Source organism: Mastomys coucha, unplaced genomic scaffold (assembly GCF_008632895.1).
Source record: "Mastomys coucha isolate ucsf_1 unplaced genomic scaffold, UCSF_Mcou_1 pScaffold8, whole genome shotgun sequence".
Taxonomy (NCBI): Eukaryota; Metazoa; Chordata; class Mammalia; order Rodentia; family Muridae; genus Mastomys; species Mastomys coucha.
The window spans coordinates 73,793,595-73,807,465 of record NW_022196914.1 but is presented as its reverse complement, the minus strand read 5'-3'; the positions used below and the strand labels follow the sequence as shown (position 1 = coordinate 73,807,465).

Sequence of the window (13,871 nt, the reverse complement as noted above, 5' to 3'; positions counted from 1 at the left end):
AGGAAGGGAAAGACCTGGCCTGGCCCTCATTGAGGTTCTGCAAGGATATCCCACCCCCACCCTCTGTCAGAAACTAATGATACCAGTAAAGTGGAAAATTAACTTATGAACATCACAGAAATGGAGATGGACCAGCATTGATCCAACTCCCCAGGGTGCTTTACCAGTCTGACTCACAAGGCAGGGGCAAGATCTCTCTGCAGGGACACTGGTGGCCACATCCCTGTCACTCTTTGAAAATGTCCATCTAGCAGTAAATTAAAAGCCCACAGGCCCTTACAGAATGTACTAGGTAAAAACGTGTCTTTGCTGCTGTTGGGGAAATAAGGCAAGGAATCAAGGCTGTATGGCCAGACTGCAATTATGGTGCAGGTACTCCCTTAATAACACAGATTGATTGACAGCAGGCAGGTTGATGTCTGACATCATTTAAGCCTTAGATAGTGAAGCTTAGCTTCCTCATTAGGAAGCCCCGATTCCTCTAAAGAATATTTACAGGTGGTGAGTATTTTTTTTTAACCAACATATTCATAGGTCACCATTAAAGAACCAGAGAGAAGGAGAGAAAAAGACACTGAGTGTGCTTAACTCCTAACAGGGCCTGCAACCAAATGTTTTGCATCTGCTTGCTTTCCTAGAAATAGATTTTCAAAGTTGTATTATTTTTTAAAATTTCCACGAAACACAAAATTAAAGAGGGAATGTCTCTACCCCTAGGAATTCTGGGAGTACGTCATGAATCCAAAGCAATTATATCAGAACAAATAAAGAGTGTTCCACATAGTAAGATCTAACTGACTAAGTAAGGGCAGAGGAAGACAAGGAAGAAAGCAGACATATGGGGTGACCTGTGGACTTTCTACAGCAGAGCTCTGAGTTTTCCCAAGGGTACTGTCAGGAGAGCAAGTGACGGAGACCTTGGCTGCCCACGTCTTGGCTGTGTCAAACTACTCAGGCTGTTGTATGGACTGGCGAATTAGATTAAAGCAGAGCACTCTGCAGATGTAAGATGCTAAATGAGATTAATTAAACTTTGCCTTTGTTTGGGGTGGGTGATGGGCAGATGTGCAGCTGGTTTCAGCAAGTCATCTGCAGCTGGGCTCTGGTTGCTTTGGGAGTTATCAGCTGGTCTCAGTGTCCATTTAGGAGATACAATGGATTAGTCCTCATGGTCTCCTGGCCTCTACCTTTCTCTCCTTCTTACTTAGATGTTATTTTCTCTATCAGCTAAAAGCAGATATTGACCTGGTAGCTGACGAGCCAATCAACCCTGAGAGCTAGCTGTTGTTTCCATCCTGTGCTGCTACTAATGGGAACCCCAGTCCTCCCACCTGCCACACTCTTAAGGGTCAGGCCAAGCTGCAAGGAGTTAAGCACACTTGGTGTCTTTTTCTCTCCCTCTCTCTGGTTCTTTAATGGTGACCTACGAATATGTTGGTTAAAAAAAATACTCACCACCTGTAAATATTCTTCAGAGGAACCGGGGCTTCCTGATGAGGAAGCTAAGCTTCGCTAAGGCTTAAATGACATCTGCTGTCAATCAATCTGTGTCTGCAACTTCCTGTGTTGTCTAAGTTTTCTCAGAAATGGGGTCATGACTGGGTACGGCTCAGGGGCCTGAGGAGTACTTGTGAAACAACATACTCCATGTACTGCACCTCCTGAGGAATGGAAGAGATCTAGGAGAGTGCCGAAAGGAATCTAAGCCCTGGGCTCTGGGTCTGTGACCACATGAGAGCATCCATATGCAAATTTGTTTTCAGATTCTTTGGAGAGCCTGGGTGATAAGTGTATTAGAGATAGTCAACGTATCATTGCCTCCGAGTTTAGAAGGTGTCTTATCTTTCTCTTCTTTATTATATAATAATATAGTTTAATATAGTCAAATAATGTAGTTTAAGCCAATTGGGGGAAAGATATAACTTGAGCTTTTAGGTCACGTGTTCCTGGGTCGGACTCCTTCCCCATGCCTCCTTCCGACTGCTGCCCCACCCTGGTCCACTGACAAGGCCAGTCTTGTAACAAAGCCAGGCCACCCTGGCTGAGTTCCTGGGCTGCCATTTCAGCAGATTTCTAGCAAATGTTATCAGTACTGATTCACTGATGACTAGCAGGAATCAGAAAGAGCCTTTCAACCAATATCAGATCTCTCATGAATATAGTTACATTCATTCATTCACTCATTCATTCATGAATACAGTCCTTGTACAAGAACTGATTTGTCCACTAATGTATTCTCGCATCTGGATTGTTACTACCTGGTACATAGTTAGTGTTTTGTATTAAAAAATATTTCATTTGTTCAAAAAAGTTTTATTTGTTAAGCATCTACTATGTTCTAGTCATTGTTTGAGGATACCAGAGACTCTGCCCTTCCTTAGAAGGCTTGTGCTGTCATGGAGAAGGGAGAAAATAAACAGGCCCAACTATCCTCACAGCCAAAGCAAGGGTGGAGAGTCACAGACAGATGCTATGACAGTGAGTGGGAAGAGTGGGCTCTTGGAAGGTCTGACCTTACATGCCCTTCTGAGTAAGCCTCCAGGGAGGCTCAGTCAGGCTCTAATGCTTTCAATAGCTCTCCTAAACATGTTGCTTTAAGAAAAACACAGACTTTGGGAAGTTTCTATGTTCTGTGATTTTTCAGTCAGCAACTTCTAGGCTGACAACCACATCACTCGCTGCTCAGAACACGTGTACTTGACACTGCTTCGTTCTGTGACTTACCAGAGTGCACAAACACGAGCTGATCCTCATCAATTTGAGCCTGAGTGAAGTTCTGGATACTTCTGCCAGGAATGTTCTTGAGAGCCAGATGTCCATTGCTGGGAGGAGTGACCCAGTAGACCAAGTCCTGTGGGGAAGAGTCCTCATCTTCTGCACACAGGTCCCTTCTGGTCACCTCAGTGACAGAATTCACCCACACCTTAAAGAGAAGAGAACCAATTTCAGTCCACCCACATAGTCAGAACCATGGACCCCATGTGAAAAGATGAAGAAAATGAAACCAATTCACCCAAGTTTTTAAAGAAACGAGTTACTTTTTACACATATAAGTGCCTTTATGTATGTGTATGTACCATGTACATGCCTGGTGTCTGTGATTTAGATTAAAAGTATTAACTAATTACTCAAAATTAATTCCTCAACAGTGCGCATGCACTGATGTAAATATCTAACTGTATAGACACTGGTTACAAAGCATCTGTGTGCTGACCATCTCTAAATACACCACATGGAATGCCAGATAATGCAGCATCTACCTCTACACATTGCCTTAAGTGGCTAATGGTGTCACCAGCTTTTAAGCAGTTGAGGAGGAAGAATGAACACTGCACATTTGTTGTTCCCTCTATTCTTCCTGTCTTACATGAAAGCGAGGGCCCGCTTTCTTTGTTCTTGTGCTGTTTGCTGTACTGATGGTTCACATCTGTAACCGTGGCTAAGAAACACGACTGCTTTCTTCTTCCTGTTAAAAATCTATTTACATTGCCTGAACCTTTCTCTGTGTGTCTCCTGTTCTCACTCACTCTCTCATTTGCCCCCCATCTCTTCTGCACTCCATGTGTGTTCAGATGTGTGTGTGTATGTGTGTGGGTGTGTGCAGATGTGTATGCATGTTCACAGGTGTGCAGGTACACACATGTGTGCACATGCCTGATGAAAACCTCAGGTGTCTTTCTTCAGGGCAATGCACTTTGTTTATGACTTAGACAAAGTCTCTCACTGGGCCATGGATTAAGTTAGGCTAACTGTCCAGAGAGCTCCGGGGATCTGTCCATCTTCATCTCTGAAGAACTGGGATTACAAATGCCATCACTGTGACTGGCTCATGGTTTTATGTGGATGTTGGGGACTTTACAGACTGTACTCAAACCTCTCAACTCAACACTTAACCAAATATACTGCTCATCCACCACGTGCCAGCAAATGTTTTAGATGTTTGCAGTGTAGCAGTGAATGAAACAAAAGGAGTCATGTTTTTGTGGAACCTGCACTTCAGCAGAGGGCACAAAAGAACAGAGAGGAGGGAACAGGCATAAAATAGGAAATGAACCATGTACTGAGTTATAAAATTCCTACACCACAAAAACAATAAAACACAGTAGAGGGTTCTGGGATGTAGACTGTTAAAACAGGAGGCTTGTTGGAAGAAGGCCACAAGGGGCAAAAGAGAAGCAATGCACATACGTGCATATTCAGGAACAGGAAAAGAACATGGGACACTGGAGGCAGATGAGGAAGGAGGTGTGGTGAAGAGGTCATTGTGGCAGAAAGAAAATAAGCAAGATAAAGAAGAAAAGAATCCAAGTACAGTCTTGACTTGTGTACAGAATATCCATCCCACCTGACCTTTATGTCATGATGGTCTGATAAGCAGGAGACCAGTCAGTGGGTGACTACAAAAATCTACAAAGAATGACAGCAGGAAGGCTTGAGGCCACAGCAGGATGGGAAGTGGTCCAGGTCTGGGTGTCTGCTAAAGGTGTCAAGTGGATTAGACATGAGAGTTACAGAGGAAGGAAAGGCAGGGGACTGACAGCTCACCTGGAGCTTTCCCAGGGAGATGGAAGCATTCCTATTGAAAAGTCAACAGCTCCATGGGGAGTGGATGGCCAGAGAGTAGGAGTTCACTGTTGCTTCTAAAATGATTTGGATACTGAGTCCCATTGGATGAAATTGGATATCAGAGTTTCTAAAAATCAGGGAGTCACATGATGTGCCAATCCTCACCCCCTTTATTTGAATGCTTAATCACCAGGGAGTAGAACTCTTTGATAAGATTAGGAGGTGTGGCCTTGTTGGAGGAAGTGTGTCACTAGGGGTGGGCTTTAAGGCTTCAAAAGTCAGCCCAGTCTCTGTCTATCTCTGTGTACCTCCCACACACACCCTGTTTCTCTCCCTGTGATCAGGATGTAGCTCTCAACTACTTCTCCAGAACCATGCCAGCTGCCATGCTCTCTCCCATGATAATGGACTAAACCTCTGAAACTGTAAGCAAGCCTCCAGTTTAATGCTTTGGTTTTGTAAGAGCTGCCTTGGTCATTGTGTCTCTTCACAGTGACTAAGACACATGATATTTCACTAGCACCAAAATTAACTCAATTTTCACACCTCTACCTGTAATTGTTCATACAGAACACAGAGAAACCATGTGCACACTCCTGAGTATATGTGCCATCTTTATTAGCAGACTAACACTGCATCTGCTTCTATGCTTTTTAGCAGAGTATCTAAAACTTCACTCCTAAACCATTAAATTGGTATGTTGCATGCTCAAAAGGAACATTTTTCTCAGAAAAGAAGGCACTTTTGCAGTGATAGTTCATGTCCCATGTCGCTGAAATAGAGTTTGAGTAGTAGTCCAGAAGGCATGTAGGGTTTTTTGTTTTTGTTTTTGTTTTTTTTTTGTTTTTGTTTTGTTTTGGTTTGGTTTTGGTTTTTCAAGACAGGGTTTCTCTGTAGCCCCGGCTGTCCTGGAACTCACTCTGTAGACCAGACTGGCCTTGAACTCAGAAATCCCCCTGCCTCTGCCTCCCAAGTGCTGGGATTAAAGGCGTGTGCCACCACTGCCCAGTGCATGTAGGGTTTTTAAAGTTTTCATACCAAACCTGATATCCAGACAATAAAAATCATTCAAATTATATCCAAAGTTCCACTATAGATAGCAAGGAAAAACCTCTTTCGTGAATAATCCCCTAACTTTGTGAATGTTGACAGCTATGATCATAAATTATACATAAAAAATCTCTACATGTGCACACACGTGCATAAATACACACACACACATACAACCTTTGCAGCTTTCACTCTTCCCCTGCACCGGGTTCACAAAGCTCCTTCTAGTGATTCTAAGTACTTGCAAATAAGTGTGTGTGGGGGGATGGGGGTGAGATAGGGGGTGTTTCCAATCTCCAAGGGATAATTCTTGACTAGCACACACCAGGTCCTGGGTTCAATCCCCAGCACCATACAAAGCCAAGCCAAGCCTATTTTTAAAGTTAAAACAAGGGAAAGCATTATAGTATTATATTACAGGTTTTTTTGAAAAATGGGAAAATAAAGCCCCCTTGTGGCCAGAATGTTACATGGCCTTGTGTAAAAATCACTTAAACTCAAAAGCACTCTTAAGAATGGATTTCAGAGCAGAATACAAAGTAGTCACTAGGGATGACCTAACTCTGAGTCTGGTTTGTCAAAACACAAACAAATGATCCCACTCATGCCACCAAACACCCTTAGAGATGAACCTGCAAGCCCTGCGGTTTAAGGACTTGTCTTGTTGCTGCAGGAGAAAAGCATCACTTGAAACCCTACGCCAGAGAAGGCAATACTCAGACTCCGGCTCTGAATCCCCATCCAGAGTCCAGAATGCCATCAGGATTCAATTCCCACTACTCCCACACTCTTCTCCAAAGCACATGGGGGTAGACATGCTTGCTATCTACAGGCCTTGGCAAGAGTAGGAGGAATAGTCATAAAAGATCACCTGAAGGTTTTAATAAAATACAGATTGGAGAGAACATGAAATCTGGGTCAGGGAGATGGCTCAGTGAGGTAAGGTACCTGCCACCAAGCCTGAGGATCTGAGCATGTCCCCCTGGGACGTACATAATGGAAGGAGAACACCAACTCCTTACAAGTTGTCCTCTTACATCGACACTTGTGTTTGTTGTGTGTGTGTGTCCCACTACCCTATATCCCAAATAAATCAATATGATTAAAAACAAAACAAAACATAAACCAGAAGGCTTTGTGGAAGTCACATTTTTGCCTCTGCCCCAGATTCTGTCTCTGTTTAACTGTATTGCTTGGGCAAGTCATATCTACTGCCCACAGCCCACCACTAGTCGCCCCGGCCCAGGCCCATGCACACATTACAGAATAACCTATCTCTAAACCACACCCCAGCTCCTCGCGTCATCGCCACCCTTGACTCCAGGGGAAGCTCGGACTTTTCCTACTTCCTCCAGGTCCTGGGGTTCCTGTACAGTAGCCGTAAAGGGGAAGCAGTAGCGCTTCACCATTGTGATCTCCAGCCCAGACCTTAACTGCTGTATCCCTGAGGCTCTGTCTGTCTGTCTCGCTTGAAATCCTACCCAAGAGTTTTCTGTGCAATAGGTTCCAATTTTCAAATAAAAATGATACCCTACAGAGTTTGTTGAAGGCTTGTATTATGTGCTGAGCCCAATACCAGGCACAGAATAAGTACTTCGGCAGTATTAGCGACCAAGTGACTAGAAAGTGGTCATTATCTTCACCAACCAATTGCTCTGAAATAAAGAGAAGACATGTCGCTGTCAGAAACTATCCCTACATTTGGGAAGAACTATTTCCACATCTGCTGCTACTGGACAGTGTGCTCGGTTAGCTGTTGCTTTAACTTACTGCATATGCTGTCCACATTCACTTCCAGAAAAATGTTGACAAACCTGATAATCCTTTAATGTTATTGGGAACTGATTCATGACACTCCCTGCAGTGTGGCCAATACACTTAGCTGTTCCATGCTAATTTGCCATCATTACCAGCCAGTCTAATGGGAAAGGAAGAAATAGTTTCAAAACAAAGATAACTGGAGGCAGAAAATAATAGCATATCTTAGATCCTGGGAACTGCCTAGAGCAGACTTTCTAAGAAAAGAAAGCCAATTCCTGGCTGCTGTTGAAACTGATAATAGATATTATCATTGTGCTTCAGAATTTCAATGCACAAGACTAAGATCTTTAGGCAATTTTATTCTCTCTCTCTGTGTGTATGTGTGTGTGTGTCCCCCCAATTTTATTCTCTCTCTGTCTCTGTCTGTCTGTATATCTGTCTGTCTGTCTGTGTGTCCCCTGAACTTCACACCCTTTACTTAGAATGTGTAAATTCTTTAGTTCATTATTTTTCTTCCCTCATGACCATGACTTTGGATGACCACCACAGTCCATAAAGTAAGATGGTCAGGTTTGAAAGAAGATACCTACTGTCCACCATCCCAGCCTTCCTTCTAGCTGGGAAGGGCTAACCTATGTGGAAGGGCAATGGGCAGGTAGGGTTAACTTGCCTGGCAGAGCTAGGATATTGAAGAGTCATAAGGAAACTTCAGAACTTCAAAGCTGAGGACATCAAGCATGCTTCCCTGCCTAGAAGATGGACGACTCTTACTGTAATAAAGAATTCTGGCAATATTTGGTGTGGAGGGTGCAGTTATTCCAGGAGGTAGTGACTTTGTCATCACCCTATGGTATCAGTTTCTGGGAGTTCAGGATTTAGCACTTTCAACAGATGAACTCCTAGAACTTGACTCAACTCATAAAAGGTCACGTTTCAGGGTGAGACAATGGCTCAGTCAGTGAAGTACATGCCGTACAAGTTTGAGGACCTAAACAATCTCCAGCGCCCATGTACAAAGTCAAGTTTGTCTGGCATATGCCTGTAATGAGGGGAGAACACAAAAGAACTCCTAGTGCTTATAGGCTCCCTAGCCTGGCCAGGGGGCCAGGCTAGACCAAGTGTGAGCTTCAGGCCGGTGAAAGACTGCCTCAAAGTAAATGAGGTAGAGATGTGGAAGACTACCCAATGCTGACTTAGACTCTATATACAGGTGTACATCCTCACAAATGCACGTATACATACATACAGACAGAAAGGCCAGGTGTTTCAAGAAACAGAAAGAGTAATGGAGGGGGCATTTTCCATCTATATAAAAACATCTAGCTTTGTTAGTTTCATGGCTTGCAGTGCCTTTCAATTAGCCAAAGTAATTAATACATTTTACACACCATCCATGTGTGCATGAATGTGTGTGTGTATTGGTTCGGTACTATAGAACCTGTAACCTCCAGATCATTCCCACTACAGGTAGCAGGTGTGGACTCTGAGCTCAGACTACTCAGGCTCAAATCCTACTTTTGTTAACTTTGTCATTTGTCAAGTGCCTTAAATTTTCCTTGCCTCAAATATTTATTGCAGCCCTCCTTTGATTATAAGAATTATGGAAAGAATTAAATGAGAAATCATTTCATCAGTTAAGTGATACACTTATAGCTGAGCCTGACTCATGAGAGGATGGAGGGGTGTGTCTCAAAAATGCTGGCTGCTACCCAGTAGTATCTCTGGAAAACAAAACAACAAATCTGCATCATGCTGAGGGGTCCTGATGCTCAGAAATCAACTCTCAACATAGAGCTAGTATTTATCATTCTTTTCCTCCCACCCATCGCTCAGGGATTTTCATGCCAGGCTTACTTCAGTTTGATTGTATTTGCTCTGGAATACTCCTTGTCCAGGAAGGCTCTTCCCCTAATGTGCATACAAATGTGTCATCCAAGCATACAATCCCGATCTTTGCTCATAAGAGTTCACAGAAATGAACAGCAGATTCTTCTCCTTAACGAGGTCCATTTGTAAGCCTGGCCCTTGGATGGTACTCAGGACTGCTAACCAGTTTGCTCCACTGGCTCAAAATATTCCCCAAATGTTAACTAGGGCTCACCATGACTAAACTGTTGATGCCATGTGATCAGGAACAGACTCCTGCTTTTCTTCTGGGAGTCTGGATTTGGGTTCTTACCAGGCAGAAGGTGCTTGCCTACCTGACCCGTCCCTGAAAATATCTTGGTTGCTAGGCAATGTATGAGCTTCATGACAGAAGCTGCTTTGCCTGTGCTGTCACAACTCACTGGGCCAACTGACTGTTGACTTCACTGGGAAAGCACTCTGAGAGCTGACCCAGTTTCCACTGGGCTCCACCCGAGTGCTGCTTCCCTTTGCTGATTCTGTATTATGTTTCCCCCAAAGAAATCTTAGCCAAGGCATGCCAACCCCATCTAGGAGAGGCCTTGGCTCCCCAACACACATGCTTTATGAAATAGTCCTGTCCTTGGAGAGAGTTTCCCTCTCTGCAATGTATTTGCCCTCTGACCAGAGTCATCCTGATGGCAGAGAGAGACTTGGCTTCAAGGTCACTCTGCCTTTATGACTACACTGTGCTTTAGTGTTCCCGGCAGCTCCTTTAGAGGGCCATGAAGACAATAACAGTTACAGAAGGGACCAGGACTCAGGGAACATACAATAAATGTAAACTTTCATAGCAGTGTTTAATCACCATTGACAGCCATAACTTTCAATAGCTAACAGGTCTCTCTTCTCAGATGACTCTGCAGAGCAACATCTTTGGAACTGCTACAGATGGGCCTGTGTGGAGGAGGGGGAGAAATGTAACTGAACACCAAGTGTCTAGAAGCTCGGTCAGCCAGCACACAACATTCCAGGAGAGCCGGGTAAAGACTGCAAAGAAAACTCAAACTAACAAGTTCCAAAGGTGGAAGCACTTTCCTCATGAAATGCAGAGGTGAATAACTCACCAAGTGTAAGATAAACAAAGCTCTAAAAAGTCTATTCCATGATCTCACTGCCTCCAAACAAATAATGACAAATGTTAAAACTCCTTTTAACGCTGCGAGACTGGCTACCTGGCCTAGCCCACGGTGGGCCCCTGGGCTGCCTGCACATTGGATTAATTGGTCCTGGAATGCTTCACAAACTGAGGCCACGGTTTACTGCTTCCTATTTCATGGTTATTCCTTTCTTCCTGTTCTTCTCTGTCACCTATCTGGCCACCACTGTCAGCAAAAGCCCTTTCCTGTTTGCTTCAATGGTTGTTCACAAATGGTGATATGCTATGGCATTTCGTGGCATGCTGGGCTAGAAACTTACTGCTTAAAAAATAAGCTTAAGTGCCTGGCTAACATGAGGAAGGCCCTGAGAGCCCTGACACCATTCAGACACCAAAGAACAATACCCTTTAGATTAAAAAGAGTGGTTATCTAAAATTCCTCCCCAAGAAAGCACACTAAACAGAGTGTGAAGATCCTTCAACAGAACTCACAGCGAACCCCTAACCAGAACCCTCCAAGACATGGAGACTACTTTTTAAAATGAGAAACTGCAATAAAACTATATATAGTATTATATGTCAAAGCATGTATATATACAAGTCATATGTATACTGCTAAATATGCAATCTATGAATACAGTAGGTTTTGACTTTAAAATTGAATGTTTTTTTAAATTACATGCATTTGTAAGATACAATGTAATGATCAAGTCAGAATAACTGGTATTTCCATCTCCCTAAACATTTATCATATTTATCACTTTGCTGGCAACCTTTAAAGTCCTACTTTATATGAATATTTGTTATAGATCAGTTAATCTATGTTAGTTGTCAAAACTAACAGATGGAATCAAGACCTGTACTTAAATTAACCACATGGACAATCAGAGACTTTTGCACAGAATTCCCTATTGTTTAGCGTAAATGTAACAAGCTTTGGAAATGGAAGGACAGGGGACCAGTGAAGGATTCTGAAAGCCAGTCTAGGTCCACACTGGAAAGAATGAAAGGTAGTATAAATGAATAAGAAGAAAAAGTATTTAAACAGTGGAACCTAGCTTCAGCTTGTTAAAACATTATGCTTTACAAGAGGTTAAAATGGTTTTCATGGGACTCTGAGTTAGTTTTCTAGAGAGTACATGGCTATAAAGAAAAAGCTTTCCTTTTCTCACATGCCTGCCTTGTCATGGGACCTCTTCTTTCAGGAGCTTCTACACCTTGATGCCTCTGACATGAGGCCTTCACTGGAGCTTTTGGATCCAGGACCCAAAATTGCAAGCTACATAAACCTATTTTCCTTCTGAATTATTTCAATAATCTCATGATAGCAACAGACACAGCCCAGGTTCAGGCCTGTGTTTGAGGAAAGTAGAATTGTTTTTGAAGGAGTAAAATTTGGCTTCCATGGTATTCAAAGCTAGGGTTCCCTGTTTAGACCAATTACAGATGCTCATCTCTAAGGATCACCTTTTTCTGTACTATTTTTATTGAGTCTCTTGAGAATTTCATATTTAGCACCTTCCAGTTCTTCCCCTTAATCACCATCCCATCCCTTCCCATTCAACTCTGAGAAAGCTACTGCTGCATTTTCTTGTTCTTGTTCCTCTTCCCCTCTTCCTCTTCTTCCTCCACTTCCTCCTCCTCCTCCACTTCCTCCTCCTCCTCCTCCTCCTCCTCCTCCTCCTCCTCCTCCTCCTTTTCCTCCTCCTCCTCCCCCTCCTCCTCCTCCTCCTGCTGCTGCTGCGCGGCTGCTGCTGCTCTTCTCCTCTTCTTTCCCCATGGAGTTCAGTTTCATTGCCCAGCTAGTCTTGTGGTGGAGCCTGCCCTAGTGTATGGTTAGCCTATCAAGGGCACATCATTAAAGAAAACTAACTCTCCTTCTCCCAATAGCTATCAAATACCAATAGTTCTTCAGTTAATCATGGAATTACAACTCTGCCTTCCCTATGTATATTGGGATTTTGTCTGGCTGAAGCTTTCAAAAATCTTGTGCAAGCTGTTATAATTGCTGTGTTCATATATGCATCTGTCCTGTCATGCCTGGAAAATGTTGTTTCCTTTATGCTATCAATCACCTTTGGCTCTTACAATCTTCCTGACTCCTATTCCAAAAGGATCTCTGAGCCTTGAGAGAATGGTATATTGTGTTTTGAATGAAAATGATTCCCATAGGTTCATAGGGAGTCGCACTATTAGGAAGTGTGGCCTTGTTGGAGTAGGGGCAGCTTTGTTGGAGGAAGTATGTCATTGGGGGTAGGCTGTAGGGTTTCAGAAGCTCAGGCAGGCCCAGTGGTTTATTCTCTCTTCCTGCTACCTTCATATCAAGATGTAGAACTCATCTTGATTGTTGAAGTAGAACTCAGCTCTTTCTCTAGCACCATGTATACCTACATACCACTGTGTTTCCTGCCATGATAATAATGGACTAAACCTCTGAAACTATAAGTCATCCTCAATTAAATGTTTTCCTTTATAAGAGTTGCTGTGGTCATGGTGTCTCTTCACAATAATAAAACCCTAATTAAGACAAAAGTTGGTACCAAAGACTTAAATATTGCTGTGATAAACCCAACCATGCTTTTGTTTGGAGGAATGCAGACTTTGGGACTTTGGATTAGAAAAGCCGCTGGATGCTTTAAGTGGCATTAATAAGCCATCCTAAGTAAGAACATGGAACACAGTGGTGCTGAGGGTGATTTGAACTGTGGGTCTGGCATAAGAGGTGTCTGAGGGAAAGAATTCTGTATGTGGCCTGAACACTATTGTGATATTTTGGGGGGAAAAAAAAGCTGCTTTTTGCCCTTGTCTGAAAAGTCTACTTAAGGCTAATTTGAAAAGTATTAGATTATTTGTGTTGGCAGAGGAAATTTCAAGACAGCCTAGTATTGACTTTGTTGTGTGGTTATTGGTGTTCGCTCTAACAAAGATCTATACTGAAAAGAAGCAAGCTAAGCAAGGAAAAATACAGTGTACAGTTCAAGAAAAAAAGGGGCACCAGGAAGTGGAATGAAACTAAATCCTGTGTTGAAGGAGATAAACAGAATAAAGAAAAGACTGATGTTAAATGAAATAAAGGGAGTGTTGACCTCAGGGCAAGACCCAGTTATGCTTCCAACTTGTGAAAAGGAATTAGAGAATAGCTTCAGGTCTGGTGGGTTGACACACACCTTTAATCCCAGCACTGGGGAAGCAGAGGCAGGTGGATTTTGAGATGAGCCTGGTCTACAGAGAGTTCCAGGACAGCCAAGTTTAGGTAGTTAAGGATACTAATGAAAACAGAAAGATGGTAAGCATGTAATTAAGTTCCAGAAAGAGCAAGTAGCAGAACTTAGAAGCTTCAGCCACATGATTCTGGCTTTAGAGTCAAGGATAAAAGAAAGTATAAAAAGAAACATAGACGATTAACTAGGGAGGTTGCTTGTAAGAGAAAAACAAGGAGTGAGACTGAATGCTTTGCTTGACATTTGTAACTCTTGTATCAAGTTTGAAG

At 43.0% G+C, this 13,871-nt stretch overlaps 1 protein-coding gene across 1 annotated transcript in view; it reads right to left on the bottom strand.

Moving 5' to 3' along the window:
* LOC116083261 (chondroitin sulfate proteoglycan 4-like) overlaps positions 1 to 13,871 on the bottom strand; it is a 69,290-nt gene that overhangs the window by 25,545 nt on the left and 29,874 nt on the right. The window contains exon 6 of the mRNA XM_031360078.1: positions 2,725 to 2,923. Coding sequence (XP_031215938.1) covers positions 2,725 to 2,923 — 199 coding nt within the window. The remainder of the gene's footprint in view (positions 1 to 2,724; positions 2,924 to 13,871) is intronic.